This window comes from Pygocentrus nattereri, chromosome 24, assembly GCF_015220715.1.
Source record: "Pygocentrus nattereri isolate fPygNat1 chromosome 24, fPygNat1.pri, whole genome shotgun sequence".
Lineage (NCBI taxonomy): Eukaryota > Metazoa > Chordata > Actinopteri > Characiformes > Serrasalmidae > Pygocentrus > Pygocentrus nattereri.
This window is the reverse complement of record NC_051234.1, coordinates 10,308,672-10,331,860: the sequence shown is the minus strand read 5'-3', so window position 1 is coordinate 10,331,860 and position 23,189 is coordinate 10,308,672. Positions and strand designations below refer to the sequence as shown.

Here is a 23,189-nt window from a genome sequence, read left to right as displayed (position 1 = left end):
ACGAAGTCTTTCTGCCAGAGGCTGAACACTTCCCTCAGGCATCATTCAGCAATTTAATCATGGAATATATTGTCAGTCATATTACAACCTCTGAAAACACTATGACGAATGGCCCAAAATAAATGGTCCTAAAATGACGTTAGCATACATTAAAATTATCATTATTTTTCTTTCAAGTATAAAGTTCACATTTCAGAGGTTTGGTTATGGCAGTAATTACACAATATATATATATATATATATATATATCTTTGTCTGGTACTATATATCCCCTGAAGACCTTCAAGACCTTCATAAAGGAATAAAGATTTCTGTGAGAAAAAACTGCCTGTACTTTTTAGTTCATTTTTATTTAATATAATTTTCATGCTCATTGTATTTAAACGCTGCAATTAAGACACTTATTTCCTTGCTATGTTTTGCTTGGAAACAAAAGGGTTATTCTCTCTGTGGTATCTAGGTAGATACAGCCAAGCAAGGTCTCCTATTGGTTAGGACTTCAGGAGTTGGACTGAAGGCCTTACATGTTAGATTAACAACCAACATTCTGTAATTATTGTAGTGACAGAAGAATCAACCAATCATGCTTTGATTTACAACATGACATTCTGAGAAAAGTTCTTTTAGAAGTTCTAGGTACATAAGAGCTGTAGTCTAAGCAGGTTCACTGTAACACTGATACACATAAGCTCAGATATATAATAATGTCTGTTACAAGCTTCGAATAAAACACAAGGAATATTTTGACAAGTTTTATCTGTCTGCATTTAATCCAGTATGACCAACAAAATGTTAATGTGGATGAGTGTTATTTTAGCACTAACATAATATTAGAAAGCTCATAGGTGTGCTGACAGAAATTCGCTGCATTATATGGTGTATATTGACCAGGTTTTCACATTTCTAGGTCCAACTAAAGGCCTGTCTCTAATATGCTCACCATAGAAACATATACATCCTGTAATAAAACAGTCACACTCACATTATATGTTCATTTTTGGCTTGTCTCTCCTTCTTAAACATTTGTATTGTAATGTGCGCTGTAATTCAGAATGGACCTTCTTATTATAAATCAGTCTCCGTTTTCTTTAAAGAGCTCTGATTTGGAGTTAACGTCAGTAAAGACAGGAGCTCATAGATCTTCGCCCAGGCCTTCCTGAAAACCCTGAGCAGAGATTTATCATCACGGTAGCCCAACTCAATTATGGGGTCAAGGAGGAGGCGTTTTGCTTTCATTTAGCATGTCTTTTGATTAAGATAATGATGACATGGCCATTAGGATGATGATTCACCAGTAGGCTAATTTAGACCACAACAGGTTCTCTGTAATTTACAGGGTTAGTGAAGGTCAAGAACAAAAATAGAATAAGACAAGAATAGACCTCCACCTTTCCTACTTCCTGATGCTCTCTTTGTATGTGATCCATTGCTACAGCTTGTATATATATATATATATATATATATATATATATATATATATATATATATATAGTACAGTATAGTAGTACCTGTATATACACTGGAACTACATTAAATTAGAAAAAAAATAAACACGTCTGATTATGTTCCCTTACTGTTTGGTCTACAGAGATTAGTTTAATGAAATGCTGCCGCTTCCCTTTAGGCTAATGCAGGTATGTAATATTCAGAGGCCTCCTCAATATCAGAGTCTGAATGCTGGCCGGCTGGGTCCTGCGGGCAGAAACACTCTTATCTCCCCTCAATTCCTGAATTTTACTGCTTCCAGTCTGTGAGATGATGGGCCCAGTGTGAATGGCTGTGATGCTGATGAGTAGAAACGCATTCAGAACAGCCCCACGCTCCCCATGGAGTCTGCAGTCCAATGTCACCCAAAAACACCATCTGAGCTTTCTCCCTGCCCACGCACCACCGGTTCTCCTCACCTTTATGAATGCACCCCATTTCCACCCACGCCTTTGCTCCCTGAGGCCTCCCTCAGCGGCCGTGTTCACATTACCACACTGATAGCCACTCAGAGCTGTGGCACAGCTGAGCCCGGACCCAGCTCCGCACCTCAGCTCCGCACCTCAGCTCTGTTTCCACGCTCGGCTGGACGCACTGAGTGCCATTTAAGCCGTTGTTAATTGCTAAATCCAATGTGCATGTTTTCTCTCCCTTACAGCCAAGACATGTCTGTTCTCTGAAGCATGTGTTTTTAGTTTTAGCACTGCAGCTACAAAGCTAACATAGCTAACAAGGATTAGCTGATCATTACATACTCACTTCAAAAGCGTGCGGAGTTGTTCAGTATCTCTAACAGACTTGATTAAGTGGGTTCTGACAATGTACAACTCACTGTTTTCTATAAGCATGAAGGTTAGCATGAAGCTAAAAACATTAGCAGCCATTTGCTTGCCCCTTTTTGTACCTTTGCCTTGGACCATTGCTGTGTGTTTTTGGAACCCTTTGAATGCCCTGTGACTACGTCTTCTGCCTGCCCCTTTAGTTTTGACCGCTTGATGTTATGATCACCCTTGTGATCCCACTGCACCATCTGGCTTTGACCCATGCTTGTACTCTGACTACACTTTCATCTGGTGAGAATAAACCTCATCTTATTATCCTAGTCCATTTGGTTAACTGGTTACAGATAGATAAAAAGTGGATGTTTCTGTAGAGTGACCCACATGCAGTATTTCAAAGTACCACCAGTGAAGCTACAAGTGTCGCCTTATTCTTACATGTAATCCTGATGATGATGATGATATATATATACCCTCATTTTAACACGCAAATATGAAGAATACATTCAAATACAGCCCCACATACAGCAGAAACAGCCCTCACCACGTTCTGTTTTCTCAGACATGTTCAAACGGTCTGCAAGCTGCTCTCCCATTGGTCCACAGAGGCTGCTAGTAAAATTCTGGTCTGTGGTTGGCTGCATCTGGAAGTCAGCTTCCTCAGGTTTCTCCTTCGTGACAGACACCAGGAGAGAATGTTTTGAATTATGTGACATAAAATCATAAAATTCAGAATGTGTTTGCATGAAAAGGAAACTATGAACATACAAACTAGTTTTACCTTTAAAACATTCACACTGATTTTCTGGAAGTGTCGGGAGCGAAGCTCCATCATGCGATGGTGGTTCTCCTGATATTTCTCCTCCACAATCATTCTGTGGAAGTGAATGGCATAATATAAACCTGTCATCCGTCACCTGATCATCCCAAATACAGCATAAAACTAAGGAAAACTGGGTAATCCACACACAGAGCCGTGTCGTACTGTATATCAGCTCATGAGCTCATCTCCACATCAATTTGCAGCAGATACAGGGAGGTAATCTGAGATGTTCTGTTTTCATTATAATGGACAGACATATTTATGAAAATGTCCCGTCGGGTTATTATTATGGAAAACATCATACGCAGATGGCTAAGTGTCCATGCAGACACTCATCTACATGGTGACAAACAGAAACACATCATACTAATCCAGATAAATATCAGGCAAAGCTAATGTATTTTTGTGACACACTGTGACCTTGAGGGGTTTCTGACTGTCCACGTTACATTAACATCTGACTCCAATCACTGGTCCTCATCCCAACTCTACTTTCAGAGAAAGTGACCAAAATAAGCTCAGAAAGTCGCCTTTCATCAACACACAGTAGTGTTCACTGCTCAGTTAGCGGCTAGCGATGAATGAACACCGGCAGTCATCACTTAGCACCAATTACCATTAGCAAATATACAGTAGATTACTTTACTACTCATATAATCCACAGTCCCAGCTACAGTAGTTAGTGAATATTTCATAATAGACATTCATTTATAGAAGTTACTGTATAATTTGCAATATGTAATGAAAAATTCATAATAAATACTAAATACTTAATAGTAAATACTGAATAATTCATAGTAGATACTTATTCTTTCTTAGTTTATAGTAGTGAATAATTATTGATATTTACTAAATAATTCATAGCGGATGCTGAATAATTTTGAATAAATACTGAATATTTAATAACACACTAATTGATTCATAGTATATAATAATTCATTTATAGTAGTGAGTGAATAATGCTTAGTATATACTGATATTGAATAATTCATAGTAGATACTGAATATTTACTAGCAGACACTAATTGAGTTATAGTATGTACTAATTAGGTTATAGTAATTAGTGAACAATGCATAATATACACTACATAGTGGGTACTAGATTCATAGGAGATGCTGAATATTTTATAGCAGATACTAATTGATTTATAGTAGATACTAATTAGTTTATAATAGTGAATAATGCATATATGCATATAAACCGAATAATTCATAGTAGATACTGATTAAATAATAGCAGACACACAATAAGCTATAGCAGATACTGATTCATTATAATAAATACTAAATTCATTGCAGTGACCTAGTAATAACATTTGGTGAATAAGTGAATAATAAGCCTGTAATTTAAGTTAAATGTAAATGAATAAATTAAATTCTCACGCTTATTATGTCTTAAGGCGTACTATGCAGCAGCTAATTAGTGAATATTTTAATGAATATTCTGTGGTCGTGAGGTGAGGTGTTGGCCTTACGGTGAAGTAGAGACATGCTAATTAGTGGCTACCAGGGGTAATTTATTATTAGCCAGTAGCCATGTAAAAGTTTTTGGCCTGAATGATCCCTTTAACTGTGCTCACTTCAACTTCCTGGCCCTGTCGTCCGCAGCCTGCAGCTTCCGCAGCCTCATCCGTTCTCGGGGGCTCATCTTCTCAACCTCTGATCTTTCTCTGAGGGTCTGCAGGTGCACCTTCCTCTGCCTGCGGAGCGAGAACAGGAAGGTCATGACAACAGGAAGTGCTTTGTTCAACACAGTGGACAAGAATGGCCAAGTTTCAGGAGAAATTATGCAGGAAAAATGTTTCCTTTCTTAATGTATGTGTCATCCTACCGCGCAGCGTGCTGCATTTGGTATCTGCACGGATCTTCAAAGCAATAAATGGCCTACTTGAGCTGCGAAGACACCGAGGGACACACCAACATCAAAACAGGAAACAATATCACTGCACAGCAACGGTGACAGCCATTAGGGCATTCATGAGCATGAGTTGGACAGCTTCACATCCCCAAGAGTGCAATTTCTCTGCACAGCCTGCTTGGTTAAACATGCTAGTGAAGTGCCTAATGATTCTGAAAGGTCAGTCAGACTCATTCTTAATCGAGAGCTCAGATACTTCAATAGCAGAGCACTGAGAGGAAAAGGCGTCCGAAAAAAAGTGAGAGGCAGAGAGAGAAAAAAGTAAAGTAAGGGGATAAAGAGGGATAAAGTCTCACAAACTGAGGTCGTGTGGGCTGCATCGTGACTGCCTGGCTTTAAAAATGCCAAAACATGAATTTTAAAAGGCTCTCTGTTGAGAATGTAACATGCTATTTGAGTGAAGAAGCCCTTCATGAAAGACTCTCCTTGGCCACTTTATTAGAAACGCCCACTTTGTGCTTCCACCCACTGGCCACTTTATTAGAAACACCCACCCTGTGCTTCCACTCACTGGTCGCTCAATTGGAAAACACCCACACTGTGCTTCCACTCACAGGACACTTTATTAGAAACACCCATATTGTGCTTCCACTCACTGGCCACTATATTAGAAACACCCATATTGTGCTTCCACTCACTGACCACTTTGTTACACTTTTAAACACCTACACTGTGCTTTCACCACTCAAAAATATCTAGAAACTGACCACAGATGAAGGACTATAGGATGTACACCAGCAAGGGGAGTTTCTAATAAAGTGGCACAGGAGAGTATAAAGAGACATAAAGGCTTCTCACTGGCCAGTGAGTGTTAAGTACAAGGCGTTTCCAATAAAGTGGCCAGTGAAGGTAAGTTCAAGGTGTTTCCAATAAAGTGGCCATGAGTGTAAGTACATGGTAAGTGCTTCCAATAGAGTGGCCAGTGAGTGGAAGCACAACATAGGTTTTTCTAATAAGTGGCCAGTTAGTGAAAGCATAAGGTAGGTGTTTCTAATAAAGTGGCCAGTTAGTGAAAGCATAAGGTAGGTGTTTCTAATAAAGTGGTAAGTGTGTGGAAGTACAAGGTAGGTGTATCCAATAAAGAGGCCAACGAGTGGTAGCAAAAAGTGGGTGTTTCTAATAAAGTGGCCAGTCCGGGAAGCTCAACAAGGGTGTTTCCAATAAAGTGGCCATTGAGTGGAAATACAAGGTGGCTGTTTCTATTAAAGTGGCCAGTGAATGGAAGTACAAGGTAGTGGATTGTATGTTGTGGTCTATATTAGGAACAGTGGGGTGTCTGAGATTGAACCTGAGACATTTCCAACAGATCATGGCTATGAAAGATTGACGCAGACTATGGGTGATGAGGTTTTTAATTAGGCTGAATTAATGGAGGAGAGTCACTCGTTATCTCCCACCTGATTACACGTTTCAAACAGCAGCCACACGACACAGGAGTCACGTATTTTTAGACATGTAGGTGTGAAATTGAAAAAGGAGTGAAAAAAAGCATCACTCCCAGAATTCCCCAGTGCAAATGCCATCACAATGTCACATGATGTACTGACAGTTTTTTACTCATCATTTCCCAACAAATCCCTCCTGGGCTGCAATTAGCTGTGGTGACCTGTTTCTTAGGTTCGGGTTGGCTAGTAACCTCACTGTGCATCCAGTTTGTGGAAGAGAGGACTAGAATGGAGAGATGACTGGTGTGACAGGCTGCTACCCATGAAGTCCTAGATAATTGTAGGGTAGTAGGATGGGGTTTGCTGGAACACAGGTGGGAGAAAGAATGCCTGCTGAGAGTGTAAGCAAAACAAAAAAGCTGGGAAGCTCTTGGCGTGGGACCACTCACAGCGCTCTAGCAATCTGTGAAACATCGCTCTCCTTCCCTTCTGTTCTGTCCATCAGCATCAGGTCCGAAAACTGCTGTTGTACAGTCTAAGATAAAACAAGAATAAGAGAGAATGTGTAGAACTCATAAATCTGAATGAGCCTGGGTGAGAATAGCACAGTTACTGTGGGGCACTACAGTTTATATAAATATACTGTACTTTATTCCTGGGCTGATTCCTAAAGGCAAAGTTATGCGTATACATACGTAAAGTTTGTACCTTTACCTCTGCAGAAAACTAAAGAACAACATTTTATACAACTGTTAATGCACAGTTACTTCATATCAGATTTACTTAATAAATAGCATGATATATAGTAGTTGTGGCATGTGCAAAATCTGGGACATCGTACTAAGTCCAAACAACACTCCCTTTGGAAGATATGGCAGCTCACAAACCCTAGTAGCCAGCTAGGAATATTTCTATTCCTGTTTCAGGAATTTGTACCCACTCTTCCTCACAGAATGCTTCCAGATCTGCAGTATTATTGGGCTGTTTTGCATGTGCAGCACAGAGGTCAGAGGGCTGTGAAGGCAGTATCAAAAAAAAAGCTTCAGCTTGCATCCCTTGAAGTTGTTAATGGTGAATTTTGGGGTATATTAGGGTCATGTTTGTGTCACTGGCAAGTTTCCAGTAAAGTGGCCAGTGAGTGGAAGCGCAACATAGGTGTTTCTAATAAAGTGGCCAGTTAGTGAAAGCCCAAGGTAGGTGTTTCTAATGAAGTGGCCAGTGAATGGAAGTACATGGTTGGTGTTTCCAATAAAGCGGCCAATGAGTGAAAGCACAATGTTGGCATTTCCAGTAAAGAGGCCAGTGAGTGGAAGCAAAAAGTGGGTGTTTGCACAGCACAAGTCAGAGGGCTGTGAAGGCAGTACCAAAAAAAGCTTCAGCTTGAAGTTGTTAATAGTGAGTTTTGGGGTATATTTGGGTCACTGTCCTGCTGTAGAAGCCAGCCTCTTTCCAGCTTCAGATTCTTGTCTGACTGTGTCAGAATTTGGTGCAGTTTAGTGGAATGGATTCTTCCACCCACCTGTGCAATGCTTCTTGAGCCACTGGCTGCTACACAACCCCAAAACATAACAGATCCACCACCATGCTTAACAGTCAGCACAGCGTTCTTTTCATCAAATGCTGCTCCAAACATTTTTCTCCAAACATACCTTTGCTGATTGTAGCCAATTAGTTCCTGTTTTACTTTATCAGTCCACATCACTGGTTTCCAAAATCTCTCTGGCTTAACCAGATGCTGTTTTGTGTACTTCAGATGTTAATGTTTATGTTTGTGTCATGTTTGTGCAAGCAACACTGCAATATTCCTACAGGTTTTTTGCTGCCATATGGGGGTTTTGCTTTACCTTTCAGGCCAGCATATGAGCAGTTCTGTCTGAGAGTTTCAGTTCATGCCTTGAGTCCCACAGTTTCTCTTAATTGCCATTTCTTAATGACATTTTAAAGAGTGAAAATTCCAAGCTGGATGTGCTTTAATACCTTCTTATAATCTTCCCTGCTTTGTAGGCATCAATTAGCTTCACTGTCAGACCCTCAGCCAGCTAAGGAGGCCATGGTTGTTCAATGTTAACACAAGGTTTAGAGATTCAGGGAATTCATTACGATCTGGAATTGTCATCAGCTGACAATTCCTAATGCCTGACCAGTCCCAACAAGTCATTTAAGGCATAACTTTATTAGGTTCAGAAACTTTACAGCTGGAAGGGTGTCCAAACATTGATATAGTAAATCAATTATAAAGTAACTGTGCTTTAACATATGAATCTATTATTGTCACTTAAAGAAAACATTAAAATAAAATATGTAATTTGGCCAGGAGTGCCCAAATGTTTGCATATATTTCCATATTTTTATGTTCCAAGATGCCTCAGGAGTCAGGAAGAAGAAAAACATCAGTTTCGACATGTGCTGCACAGTTTACTCAATTTAACATGATGATTGATAAATAATTTTGACTGGTTCTTGTTCGTTGGTTTCTATGGAAACCACCCCAGGATCCATGTTTGAGTCTCCAGGAGTCAGTCACAGACACGCTGATATGACTCGATGTAAAAATAGACACTGTGAATGAAAACACCAGTGAGTAATGATTCTGACGAATAAAGAGTTGCTACCAGCATTGGCAAGAAGCATGCATATCATTATCATATCGCTAATACACATCACAATATTAATACATTAATAAATCATTGAAGTATTTATACTTAGATATAATATATCACAATATTATGTATGTAAAGATGCCATTTTCTATTAATGCGATGTTAACTGTAACCCCTTAAAATCTCAGGCTGATTACATATTCAGGGGTAACTACATGGACTTCAATGCAATCTGGTTAGGCCATTCTTAGCTTATAGAAGTGTATAATTAAACCTTTGGCCCACCAGTGGGCCCTGGCCATTTAAGGGGATGGGTAAGGTTTGGGTAAGGTTTGCTAATGTCAGCCCTGTAAAAGTAGCAGTTAAGCATGCTATTAGCAAATAAACAACTGCTCTTGTAAGAGACAGACTATGGTTTCAATACGGCACATATATAGTGTGTCTGCCATATTTATATTTATAGCATATTCACTATTTTCTCAACACTACACGACTGCTCTGAAACAGTGGTGAGAAAATAGAACATATACTAGGGTTTCAGTCACCTGTTATGGCTGCCATATTTGGGGCCGAATTTCTGGCTTTGCTGCTCTGTACAAACTTAACTTGAGGTGAAAGATGGCTAAAATCAATGAACTGTGCTTTCACTCACTCACTCACCTCACTATGGAAGAGAAAAACGTTACTCGACAAATTTGAGTACCCTGAACTTCTGGATCCACTTAAACTGGCGGAAAAGTTACCAAATTTTCCTGACATTTATATTTAACTCGTACTCAGCCCCTCTCCTATTCTGGAGAGTCTCTGAAGGCATTTAAAAGCAGAGAAGCCCACCGGCTCTTCACATCAGGGTGAGTAAAGGATCCCACGGTGTTGCATAAAGAGGAGAAGAAACTCGGTCATCATAGGAGGGTAACAACATCAGCTAATTAACACAGATGTGAGCAATGCCAGCCTTTAGAGAACTTTAGCTAATGTTATCAGCCGAGAGATGAACAGTCGTCCCCCTAACGGAGCTGCAAACAGCCAGTATAATTTCATTCTCTGTCTCTGGAGATTTAAATGATGTTTGAATGGAGAAACCGATTTTGTAAGTTTGCTAGTGCAGTTAGTTCAGAGTTCAGCTCCAGTCCTGCAACCGCTGCACTGCATAACTGTGGTTTCCTGGTTAAAATACCTGATATTATTAGCTAATTCATCCCTTCTTGAGCTGAACGAGGTGTGAACAGCAGAGAAACACTGAACTATACAGTGAAGTGGCTCCAAGCCTGGAGTGAAAACACTGAATTAAAGTTCTGTGTCTCGTCTTTAGTCTCTCAGTTTCTTGCAGGTAAATCACAAAGCACAGCTATAGCTAGCATCGCGCCGTCACTCCTTATTTCAGTCCTCAAAATGGTGGGGACTATACAGTGTGACATAGTGAGAGTGCTGAGCCAAATCTGTAGCATAATAGCTCCTAGCAACAGTGCTAGCTAACCTCTCCACCTTGGCTAGCTTCTCTAACTTCGATACCTTCATTGTCTCAGAGGTTTGGTCACAAATTTAGGCCACAATTGTAGTAAAACACTTTTACATGAGCATTTATACAGCTTCTATAGCGTTTATGCTTCAGCCACACAGAAGTCTCAGATTCGGGGATGTCTTGCTATTTAGCATTTAGCTTAACATTGTGAACATGAGTGGAAGCGCGGATGCTAGGTTATCTAACTCCTCAGAGACTGTGAAGCTCTTCTGTATAGCTTTGTCTTCTCTCTTTGTTCAGATTCCCAGAGCGGAAACTGAAGGAGAGACGGGGACATGATCCTCAGGGGGACGGAGGAGTGCGCTGAGAGAAGAAAACATTTACAAAGGCACAAATTACACGGTCAGCAACAGAGAGAGAGAGAAGTGCATTAAAGGCTATTGTGTGGTTGTGTGTGGTGTCATCGTTTTGGACGCTGATTACATGTTTCGGAGGTGTGATGGTGTAATAGCCTGTGGATGGAAAATTCCGCACAGAGCTTTCAGAGGGGACCGTGTGTGTGTGTGTGTGTGTGTGTGTGTGTGTGTTGGCCTCTGTTATGTGAGTGAAACAGTGCTTCTAATATCAATAAATCAATAAATCAGTGCATGAAAATGTAAAGGTACTGTCTCACACATTCTTATGGTTCAGACACTGAAGGAATCTGCTCGCTGGTGCACTAATCAATCCACAATTCAGTATCAAAGATGCAGCCAGTACAAAAATAAACAGGGATTGCAAGACTTATATTTTAATAACTACTACAAATGATTTAGTATCTACTGTAAATTATTCTCTAATTATTTATAAATTGTTCTGTACCTATGAAAAATTATTCAGTCACACTTTTTTTTCGATTATCTATAAATAAAATATTAACAAACTACCCGGTGAGACTCTCTGGAGATTTTAGGGTGAGGTTTAGAATCTGGATGAAGAGCATGTCTAGGTTTTAGGTTGAAGTTAGGGTTGGGTTTAGGACCTGGGTGAAGAGCATGTCTAGGTTTTAGGTTGAAGTTAGGGTTGGGTTTAGGACATGGGTGAAGAGCATGTCTAGGTTTTAGGTTGAGGTCAGGGTTAGGTTTGAGAAAATTAAGGTGAATTTTATGGATATGTAGTTGAGCTAAATGCAAGACAAGTATAAGACAAGTACAGTGGGACATCCAATTAAAATGTCACCAATTATTCAGTAACTGCCATAAGTTATTCAGACTGTTATAAGACTGTCAATGGTGCAGTCTCCCTCTTGTCACTGGGCTGGAACCCTCAATGGTACATCTTAGTACCTTTATTCAGGGAACATAACTGTACTATAATCCACTGAAATTATATTTTCTAAGCTGTACTGACTCCACATTCTGTCTTGTCTTCAGGCTGTTTATTTTACTGTTCTGTTTTAAAACATTCGGTTATGAAAAAGAACAAATACAAACTTTTCACCAAGAAAAACTTCACAATCAGACCTTAAAACCACAGCTGTACCTTTGAGGGAAGATTTACACTGTATGTACCTTGATGGACGAAAATGTACTTGCACAGAATTTATAACAGTGTATTATGAATTATTCAGAATCCACTACAAATTATTCAGTATCTCCTATGAATAATTAACTATCTCCTATGAATTATTACGTACCTACTATGAATTATTCAGTATCTACTATGACTTATTCAGTAACTACTATGACTTATTCAGTAACTACTATGAATTATTCAGTACCTCCTATGAATTATTCAGTAATTACTATGAATTATTCAGTACCTACTGTCTAACATGCTCTCAAGACCTGATTGAGCCCCCCCAGTTCTGAAGAGTCCAGACAAGTTTTGAGTTTCAGTCTTACTCATTCACTCTGGTCCTGTTATTCATCTCTCAAGTAGATATGATGTGAGATAAGAGCAGAGCTAATGAAAGCTGGTTCTGTACCTGAGTGAGTTCCTCCAGAAAAGTGCTGCTCAGAGCATCTGCTGCAGAGATCCTGCATGAGGGATTCTTCTGCAACATCCTAACAGCAGAGAAGAGAGAGAGAGACAAAGAGGGAAAGCACAGCAGAACAGGAACTAAGGAATTTAATCAGGCCAGTGCCAACATCCGATAATAACTGACCACTCACTGCCAGACAAGCCTGTGAGTGTCTAAAATAGACAGTAATTTAAAACTTTAGAGTCAATTCCACTGATTTCTCAAAATTGTAGCTGTGTAAACATAGATTTAGGTTCTTTGTGGCTTTCAATGTAGTGCAACTGCTCTGCTGGTACATTTTATTGAGTCCAATTCATTTGCAAACTACAGAAAAGCAAAACATTGTGAAATTATATAGTGTATTTTCACCATATCGCCCACTGTTAGCTTCATACCTCTGCAGCAAAGCGTTCAGCTCCTGTGAGTATCTCTCCGGCAGTGACGGCGTGGAGCCCTCTACAATCTTCAGCACCATGGACAGGAAGTTATGACCCTCAAAGGCGTGTTTCAAACAGCACATCTCATACAGAATACAGCCTAAAGACCTGCACACAACACACATCAATACTAAGGCGATAGTTTTTGCCCTCTTACCCCAAAATGTAGTCAGTCAGCCAAGATGTGTTTGGTGTCTAACGTTTGCTTCTTTAGCTTTACTATGAGGCTAAGTTAACTAAGAAGTAATGCAAGCTTATATCCCACCAATTAGCTCACCAACTGCCTGCCTAACACATCACACTCACCTCAATGAAGTATTTACTAATTACAGTAACTACCATGAATTACTTAGAACTACTATGAATGATTTAGTTACTTCCATGAATTATTCATTAACCATTAAATTATTATTCAGTAACTATTTTTTAATTCAGTAATTATTTTGTAACCACTATAAATAATTATTTAGAGACCATAAAGACTCATTCAATATATACTATTAATTATTTGGTACCTACTAGGAATCATTCAATATCTACTATGAATTATTCAGTACCTAATATGAATCATGTAGTACCCACTATGGATTATTCAGTATCTACTATAAATTATTCAGTACCTACTATGAATTATTCTGCATCTACTATGAATTATTCAGTAAATACTATTAAATTACTAAATAATAGTGTTTGCTATGAATTATTAAGTAAACACCACAAATTATTCAGTAAAGATTATGATTTATTCAGTAGCCACTATTAATCATTCAGTACCCACTAATATTCGGCGTCTATGAATGACTGAGTAAACACTACGAATTGTTCAGTATCTCCTATGAATTATTCAGTACCCTCTATGACTTTTTCAGAATATACTATGAATTATTCAGTAACTGCTATGAATTATCCCCATGGAATTTATGTGCACTCTAGTTCAGAGATTGAGGAACTGAAGTGTGGACCCCCACACTGATCCGCAGGCACTGTTCGGTTAAAGCTTTGAGTCTTTCTAGTTGAACATTAATACTACATTTACTGCAAATACACTGTGGTATTGAGAGGAAGGCACAGATCCCTCAGATGTGCCCATACCTGCACAATAACGACAACAATGACAACTGTGATTATACTGATTGATGTGCTTATGCTCATTAAGAATTAATCATAAGTCAGTAAATTCCATCACTGAGTGCTGTGTGGAAATGTCTGTATCGCAGACTGCAGGGACATCTTGACTCCTCAGAATTATCAACAGAAAGTTTGAAGATTAAAGTTTGAATAAAGCTTGAAATTCCAGCAACTTTTTAAAATGCATAATTAAATGATTAAGATGCAGAGTCCTTCAGAGCAGTGTGGTGTGAAATGCTCTGATCTAGAGAAACCAAGTTAGAATTGTTCACAGTGGTGGTGATAGGAACCAGACATCCACCTCTAAAAGCTCCCTCACAGAAAGTTACTACATGAAATGGTTATGAATTCACTGCCTGATGCCTGAGACACTGTTTTAGGATAGTTTTACAAAGGATTTGGCTTAAAACATGTTTAAAATCCATTCATGGTGGAGGGATACATGCAGGAACTGTGAGGCAAATTAGTCCCCATAGAAAACTAATGCTTTCAGATTTTCCACCCTTTCTCCCATCATCAACATTCCATATGAACTCAGAAGACTCGTGTAGGTTCACTGCTGGTTTTAGATAGTAAATAAAATGTCTATGTGTGTGTTGTAGTCATGTTGACCCCTGGTTCCTATCACCACCACTGTAAAGACATCTGAACCATTTCACACCAAACCACCCTGAATCTCCCTGTTTACATCTCACACCCTGAATTATGGAGGAATTAGGAAAAATCAGTCGAATTGCCCTTTACCAACTTGTCCCAGTTTGAGGTGGTGTAGCCATGCAGTTAAGCAAAATGCTAATTGGTGGGGTATAAGCTTCCATTACTCGTTAGCAACATTAGCCTCATAGCTCCAGTGCTAAAACTTTAGACTGGATTTGGGATGGGGTTGGTGTTAAGCCAGACTTTCGCTTTAAGCAAAGCACAAAATAAGCAGAATTTGACCAAATAAGTTGAAATAAGGTGTCAAATGGAAACAGATTGAATGAAAAAGAGCTCACGAGTTTGTGAGAAACTGCAAAAGTATAGATTTAATATGATAATTAATAAGCAGTTTTGTTTTTAAAATAAATGTAGTATTACAGGTGCCATCGTAGCTGCCTGAGAGAACAGAAAACGACATGTCATTTTTCTCTTCTCTCTTCTGTACATACAGCATCCTTAGGACCCTCATCATTACTGCCAGGATCCATTCTGACAATGCAGTGACAGATTGTTTTCATTAAGATTTTTGCATTCGTTCTATATTAAAGATACAATCTATTTCTTGTGAAAGTATGGACATATATTGCAAATAACTTAGTTCTCATGCTGCGAAGGGGGGGTTCTGAAGATGCGAGAATATGAAGCTAATATTTCATTGAAAGCTGTACATTCAGTATTGCTCCCAGGAGGTGGACACAGCAGCGGCTCTGCTCAGCGGTACAGAGGCCTTCCCGATAACTCTTGATTTAAAGGTGCTTATAGTGGTTCTCTTCATTAAAGGGCTGATATCACTGAAAAACTGTTCTCCTGGCTTTTTAAATTAAGAGTTTGATGTCATCTGTAAACAATGTTAAAGTCTCAAAACATACTGATCAAACAATCATTCACAGAAACTAAACTGCAGCCCGTTTTCAATTCATCAGGGTGGTGATGCCTCCCCCCCCAACACCCTCTCCCTCCCTCCCTCTCCCTCCCTCCCTCTCTCTGTCCATCTTTTTCTTCCCCTTGGTCTCTTCCCACTTTCTCTTCTCTCTCTGTCCATGTTTCTCCCGTTCCCCCTTCAAATCTTTCTCTCTCCATCTTTCTCCTCTCTCTCCATCTTTCTCTTCTCTCACGGTCTCTTCCTACTTTCTCTTCTCTCTCTGTCCATGTTTCTCCCTCTCCTTCACATCTTTCTCCCCCTTTCTCCTTCATTCTCTTCTCTCTATCCTTCTCTTCTCACTCCTTCTGTCTCTTCTCTCTCTCCTTCTCTTCTCTCTCCTTCTGTCTCTTCTTTTTCCATCTTTCTCTTCTCTCTCTTTCTTTCTCTTCTCCCTATCCATCTTTCTCTTCTCTCTTGCTCTCTCGTGGGCCACACGGCTCTCACAGACACACTCTTTCAGCCTCACACACATATACTTGTTTTCATACAGTGTCAGGATGAGGGGACATATAGATGTTCCATATGTACTATATGCACATAAGTACCTATATATAATAAAAAGTCCCATATGTAAAGGTATATGTATATTTGTATTCTATAATAAGAACCTGGTTTTGGTTGTTTCTCATTTGTTAATAAACAAACTAACCTAAATGACACAAACATTGCGCTGAATAAAAATCTTAATTTTGTCGTACATCAAAAATGAAGACTTTTCTTCGTAAAAAGCTTCCACAAGATTGTTTCTCTTTTCTCTCTACATCTTTCTCTTTCTCTCGATCTCTTCCCTACATTCTCTCCTTTTTCTTTCTCCTCCATCGTCTCTCTTTCCCTCCATCACTCAGTCCATTTTTCTTTCCCTTGTTTTCCCCGCTCTCTCTTTACATCTTTCTCTTATCTCTCACGCTTTCTCTCAATTTTCCTCTTTCCGCTCTCTCTATCCCTCTTTTTCTTCCCCTGTATCTCTCCACTTTCTCTTCTCTCTCACTTCATGTTTCTCTTTCTCTTTCTATCTCTCTATTTCCCTCCATCTCTCTCCGTGTTTTTCTTTCCCTTGTTCCCTTCTCCACCTCTCTCTCTCTCTGTCTCTCTCCATATATATCTTATCTCTTTCCATTTTTTCCTTCCCTCTCTTTCTGTCCATCTTTTTCTTCTCATCTGTCTCTTCCCACTTTCTCTACTCTCTCTCTCCTTCTCTCTTGCACTCTCTCTCTCTCTCTCTCTCTCTCTCTCTGTCGTTTTTCTCTTCTCTCTCCATCTTTGGTGGTCTCTGGTGTGTTGGTGGTCTTTCTTATGCCACTACAGCGCATCATCTCATCAGAGCCTCTCACACTCAGACATACTCCAACAACAGTGGTGGACAGTAACTAAGTAAATATACAACCTCAATTCCAAAAAAAATTCCAAAAACAGAATACGATGATTTGCAAATCCTTTTCAACCTATATTCAATTGAATACACTGCAAAGACAAGATATTTAATGTTCAAATGGATAAAATCTATTGTTTTTTGCAAATATTCAATCATTTTGAATTTGATGCCTGCAACACGTTCCAAAGAAGTTGGGACAGGGGAAACAAAAGACTGGGAAAGTTGAGGAATGCTCAAAAAACACCTCTTTGGAACGTTCCACAGGTGAACAGGTTAATTGGAAACAGGTGAGTGTCATGATTGGGTATAAAGGGAGCATCCCTGAAAGGCTCAGTCGTTCACAAGCACGGATGGGGCGAGATTCACCACTTTGTGAACAACTGCGTGAGCAAATAGTCCAACAGTTTAAGAACAATGTTTCTCGATGTGCAATTACAAGGAATTTAGGGATTTCATCATCTACAGTCCATAATATCACCAAAAGATTCAGAGATTCTGGAGAAATCTCTGCAAGTAAGCGGCAAGGCAGAAAACCACCATTGAAAGCCCGTGACCTTCGATCCCTCAGAGAGTATTAAAAACCGGCATCATTCTGTAACGGATATTACCACATGGGCTCAGGAACACTTCAGAAAACCACTGTCAGTGAACACAGTTCGTCGCTCCATCTACAAGTGCAAGTTAAAACTCTGCCATGCAAAGCAAAAGTCATATATCAACAACACCCAGAAACACCACCGGCTTCTCTGGGCCCGAGCTCATCTGAGATGGACTGATGCAAAGTGGAAAAGTGTCCTGTGGTCTGACGAGTCCACATTTCAAATTGTTTTTGGAAATCATGCATGTTGTGTCCTCCAGGAAAGAGGAAACGGATTGTTGTCAGCGTAAAGTTCAAAAGCCAGCATCTCTGATGGTATGGGGGTGTGTTAGTGGGTAACTTGCACATCTGTGAAGGCACCATTAATACTGAAAGGTACATACAGGTTTAGGAGTAACATATGCTGCCATCCAAGCAACGTCTTTTTCAGAGACGTCCTGCTTATTTCAGCAAGACAACGTCAAGCCACATTCTGCACGTGTTACAACGGCATGGCTTCATAGTAAAAGAGTGTGGGTACTAGACTGGCCTGCCTGCAGTCCAGACCTGTCTCTCACTGAAAATGTGTGGTGCATTATGAAGCGCAAAATACAACAATGGAGACCCCGGACTGTTGAGCAACTGAAGTTGTACATCAAGTAAGAATGGGAAAGAATTCCACCTACAAAGCTTCAGCAATTAGTGTCCTCAGTTCCCAAACGCTTATTGAGGGTTGTTAAAAGGAAAGGTGAACACAGTGGTAAACACGCCCCCGTGCCAACTTCTTTGGAACGTGCTGCAGGCATCAAATTCAAAATGAGTGAATATTTGCAAAAAACAATAAAGTTTATGCGTTTGAACATTAAATATCTTGTCTTTGTAGTGTATTCAATTGAATATAGGTTGAAATGGATTTGCAAATCATCGTATTCTGTTTTTATTTATGTTTTACACAACGTCCCAACTTCATTGGAATTGGGGTTGTAATTAGTTACTTAGTTAAGTAGTTTTTTTTGTGTATCTGTACTGAAGTTTTTCCATTTTGGGTGACTTTTTACTTTCACTCCACTAGATTTCAAAGTCTAATATCTGACTTTTTCCTCCACTACATTTTGAGAAATCTTTCGTTCCTTTTGGTTTCTGTGTGTATAAAAACGTAACATGTCAAAATGAAAGAAGTGCAAAGCAAGAGCACCAATCAGGGCACAGCGGTCACTTTGTTTTGAGCTTGTTTTGACCTGTTGGTCACACTGACCCAGTGCAGCACACGGTTCAACATCAGTGCAGCAGCATAAAATTTTGGGAGAGTCTGTTCAACATAAATGATGAACTAACCTAACTTTGTGTAAATAGAGCACAATATAGAAATATGTCCACATATGCAGTCGTGACTGACGCGGCTTTTTTCTGAATTTCTACAAACACCATTTCATTTTATAGTAAATTAGTTTGGGCTGGTTTATGTTTATGAACAGAGGCCTACAGATCAACATAGTAAAGGAGCTCATCTGTGATCCTGAGTTTAAAGCCAGTTTTTATTAAACTTAAACTTTGAACTAAGTTGTAAATAAATCTTAAACTGAAACTTTGCTTGTTTTTTAAAGTGATTTCAGAGCCACTCGGTTCTACCTGATGGAAACTGTTTGCCTTCAGTGTTTTGTGCTTATGATCATTTTAATAGACGTCAGCGTCACTAATTAATGACGTTCTATTAAAAGACTGGTTTACCAAGAGAGACACTGGAGGACTTTCACCTGAAATGAGTTCATGAAGCAAGTCTTGTTATAAAAATGCTAATAGGACATTAAAGCCAAAATGAATCTTTTAGTAGTTTTACTTTTGATACTTAAACACATTTGAAGGTAAATACTTGTATATTGTTACTCAAGTGGAGGTCTAAAGGGAGGAATGTCTACTTTTACTGGAGTAATATTTTACCTTGAGTATCTCTACTTTAACTCAAGTACATGATTTGTGTACTTTGTCCACCACTGTCCAACACACACACACACACACACATACACACAAGCAGAAGTGAGAGTGTGTGTGTGTCGTGTGTGTGTTTGTACACATCCAAGATGTGTGTGAGGGTATGAGATTGTTAAATTAGCAGTGGATGCCCGAGGCTATTTGGCAATGAGATCTCTCTCTCTCTCTCTCTCTCTCTCTCTCTAACATATTTTGCTGTTTTTCATTATTACTCTCATTCTATTTCTCTTATTCATTTCCTTTCCCTATATTTCCTCATCATCCCATCATTCCATCCCATTCTCTCTTTCTTACCCCATTCCTTCTCTCTCCTCCCTTTTGTTGCCATGGCAAACTCAGTAGAAGAGAATTGTGGGTAAAAAACAGCTCAGGTGGAGGATAAAACACGATTTATTCCCAGATGTCTGCTCACAACATTAAAATATTTGTAGGGTTTGATGTGTTTTCATGAGCCTCTCTTTGTCACTTTGAAGTAAACAGGCTGTTTTTGTTACTGCGGCTTTAAGACTGATATATGTAAATGAGCTCTGTTCTGACTGGCTGCCCTCATTTAAGAGCAGTCCAGGCTGAAATGTGGAACAAATCGTTGAGTTCAGACTGAAATCCACAGGGCTGTGAGGAAAAAACTTTTCTTAGCTGCTCCTTTTCTATGTCTAGGTCCTTCAAAAGCTGCAATGATCTGTTTGCTTCCTGACAGCCAGGAACATCACAACATTTAATCGCTTTCACACAGTTTCCACTCCAGATAACTCATAACATAACAATCCACATCACTTCAATGCGAATGGGCAGGGCTAAACTGATAGAGTCTGAATGGGTGGAGTGAAACTGCTGTAGGCTGAATAGGTGGGGCTAAATTACTATAGGTGGAATGGGTGGGGCTAAATTACTGTAGGCTGAATGCATGGGACTAAACTCCAGTAGTCTGTATGGGTGGTGCTAAACTCCTGTAGTCTGAATGGGTGGGGATAAACTGCTGTAGGCTGAATAGGTGGGGCTAAACTGATGTAGACTGAATGGTTAGAGAGAATCTGCTGTACATCGTTAATGGGTGGAGCTAAACCGCTGTAGTTTAACTGATGTAGTCTGAATGGTGGAGTGAAACTGCAGCAGGCTGGATGGGTGGGGCTCAACTGATATAGGCGGAATAGGTGGGCTAAACTGCTGTAGAATGTATGAGCAGAGCTAAACTCCTGAATGGGCCATCATAAGGAAATGTGTTCATGACACCACAACCCAAAGATGATTCCTCAAACCAATTATGGACAACTTGGGTCTGATGACACAGTGCATTATCCTGCTGGAATACCCACAGAATACTTCATGAAGGGCTGCAAATAGTCACCAAGCAGTAAAAAGTAGGGTAAATGACGTGTTTTAGTGGACCCAATCCATGCTATGCTATAACCCCCAACCAGTATGGAACCACCACCAGCCAGCACAGTGCCTTGAAGACAACTGGGGTCCAGTTTTATGGGGTTTTATGGGGTCTGCGCCCCACACAAATCCTATCATCAGCCCGAAAAAAGTGGTACCATGACTCACTGGACCATGCCACACGTTTCCTAGGGTTTCCTAGTTTCCTAGAAACTCACGAGACCAAATGAGGCACTGTGTCCAGAGTTGTGGTGTTAACTGTGGTGGATCTTCTGCTCCCATATCCCATGGAAGGTAAATGCTGCACTGACCGCTTGTCTTTTCACACAGTCCAGTCTAGCCAAATGTGGCTGGTCATAATAATTAAGCAACTGTGGGCGCCCAGTGTGCTATCCACTGTTGGTGGTAGTGCCTTCTATGATGTATTATGCAAACATGACACTGTGGATCGAGGATTGTTAAGTGCCCACACAACTTTGGAAACGGAATGTTCCTCCATCAGGCACCCTCTGTCATACTTCGCTCGAGCTCTGATAATTCATGTTGCCTTGCCAGGAGCCAGTGTTACTCACAGGATAACGCCTCACAACTTATACAGCATTCTCAAGTTGTCCCCTGAGGTAACACCACTTCATATTCAGTTTACATACTGCTATCCCATGACTTGGCATGTCAGTGTATCTGGACTGTATGTTTGAAAAGTCTACATATGACACTAAAAAATTCTATTTTCCCAGATATGGGCCATTTGATGCACTGGACCTCACACTTTTGTCCCAGCAGATGATTGCAAGTAATTTGATTCATTATGTATGATTTGGGTTGAGGATGCTGCTGCCTTCATTTTTGCCTTATCACACCTTTCAGTAAACAGTGAGAGCTTCTTCTGAAGCTTTGAAGTTCACACAAAGTTTCCAGGAAAAACTAGATCACACACAGACCTTCAAAGATGCTCACATTACACAGCAGCCTTCAAGCTGCATCCATCCACCAGACTGCTTTTATTATTATAAGACTTAATGACCGCCGTTCTTTTGAGTTAAGCAGAGCAGAGTTAATGAAAGCAGGGCATTCAGATGCTGTTTTGGTGATCAAATGCTGAAAACACAGCCGAGCACAAAAACACAGACACTATCACCTTATCTTACAGATCATAAACGACACATTCACCACATTTAAGCTTTATCTCAGCTATAGCTGCTTTTCTCGCATCTCCAGCAGGAAACCTTTTTGCAAAAGTAGAATAGTTTCTTGTAAAATGTCTCTCAACGAGTCACTTCTCATTTGCCAGCTTCTTGCTCAAATTTTCTCATTCCGCCTTAAAAGGTGCCTCAGGCACCAGAACATAACTGCCGCACCATTTAAGGTGGAACGGGAAAATTTTAACAAGAAGCTGGTGAATGAGACGTCAGCCTCATGACTTTTTAGTCTTTGTCAGTTTCTCATTGCAGATTAAACATATCAGAAGACCAGCTGAAGTGAATATAAAAATAAGAAAAAGTATTCATCTCCAAATTATTGATGTTCTTCTTAAGTCTTTCTGTTTGCCTTTTCGTTTGCTACTAGCCAGGCAAGATTGTTATCACCGTTGTTATGTGACCTGCACTGCTATCCGACCTGCTTTGCTATGCGCACCAATTCAAAAATTCCACGTTTCACTTGAATTTTTTTCAAGAATTTAACTCTTTTGTTTCCAACCAAAACAATTAAATAAGAGTATATTTATTTAATCTATAAAAAAGCATATGGACACTTCTCCCAATTATTGAGATGTTTTATCCACTCCCACTGCCAGCAGGTGTATAAAATCAATCACATAGTCACGCAGTCACCATAGACAGACACTGGCAGTAGAATAGGTCATACTGAAGAGCTCAGTAAACCTGGTGCTGTCACAGACTGCCACCCTAGTTATGTGTTCATTTATGAATTTCCTGCCTTGCTAGATCTGCCCCAGACAACTGTAAGTACTATTAGTGTAAAATGGAGCCATCGAGGATCAACAACAACTCAGCCAAGATGCGTTAAACCATGTAAACTTAAAGAGCATGGTTGCTGAGTGCTGAAGTATGTAGTGTGTAAAATCATTTATCCTCTCTAGCATCTGTCGGGACTCAGAGCGCCTCGCCCTCCTACCCCGAGTATCAGACAATGCGGATGAAATATGTGTTGTTACCTATCAATTCATTCTAAGTTAAGTTGTAGTGCTAAATTATTCTGCTCTCTAATGCAAA

The 23,189-nt window shown here is 39.8% G+C and overlaps 1 protein-coding gene across 2 annotated transcripts in view; it reads right to left on the bottom strand.

Moving 5' to 3' along the window:
- The window catches only part of nek11 (NIMA-related kinase 11), a 145,886-nt gene that overhangs the window by 50,990 nt on the left and 71,707 nt on the right, over positions 1–23,189 (bottom strand). For both annotated transcript variants that reach the window (XM_017683970.2, XM_037533901.1), the window contains 6 exons: positions 12,850–12,999; positions 12,419–12,497; positions 6,840–6,925; positions 4,668–4,787; positions 3,046–3,139; positions 2,809–2,935 (listed from right to left, as the gene is read on the bottom strand). In XM_017683970.2, coding sequence (XP_017539459.2) covers positions 2,809–2,935; positions 3,046–3,139; positions 4,668–4,787; positions 6,840–6,925; positions 12,419–12,497; positions 12,850–12,999 — 656 coding nt within the window. The remainder of the gene's footprint in view (positions 1–2,808; positions 2,936–3,045; positions 3,140–4,667; positions 4,788–6,839; positions 6,926–12,418; positions 12,498–12,849; positions 13,000–23,189) is intronic.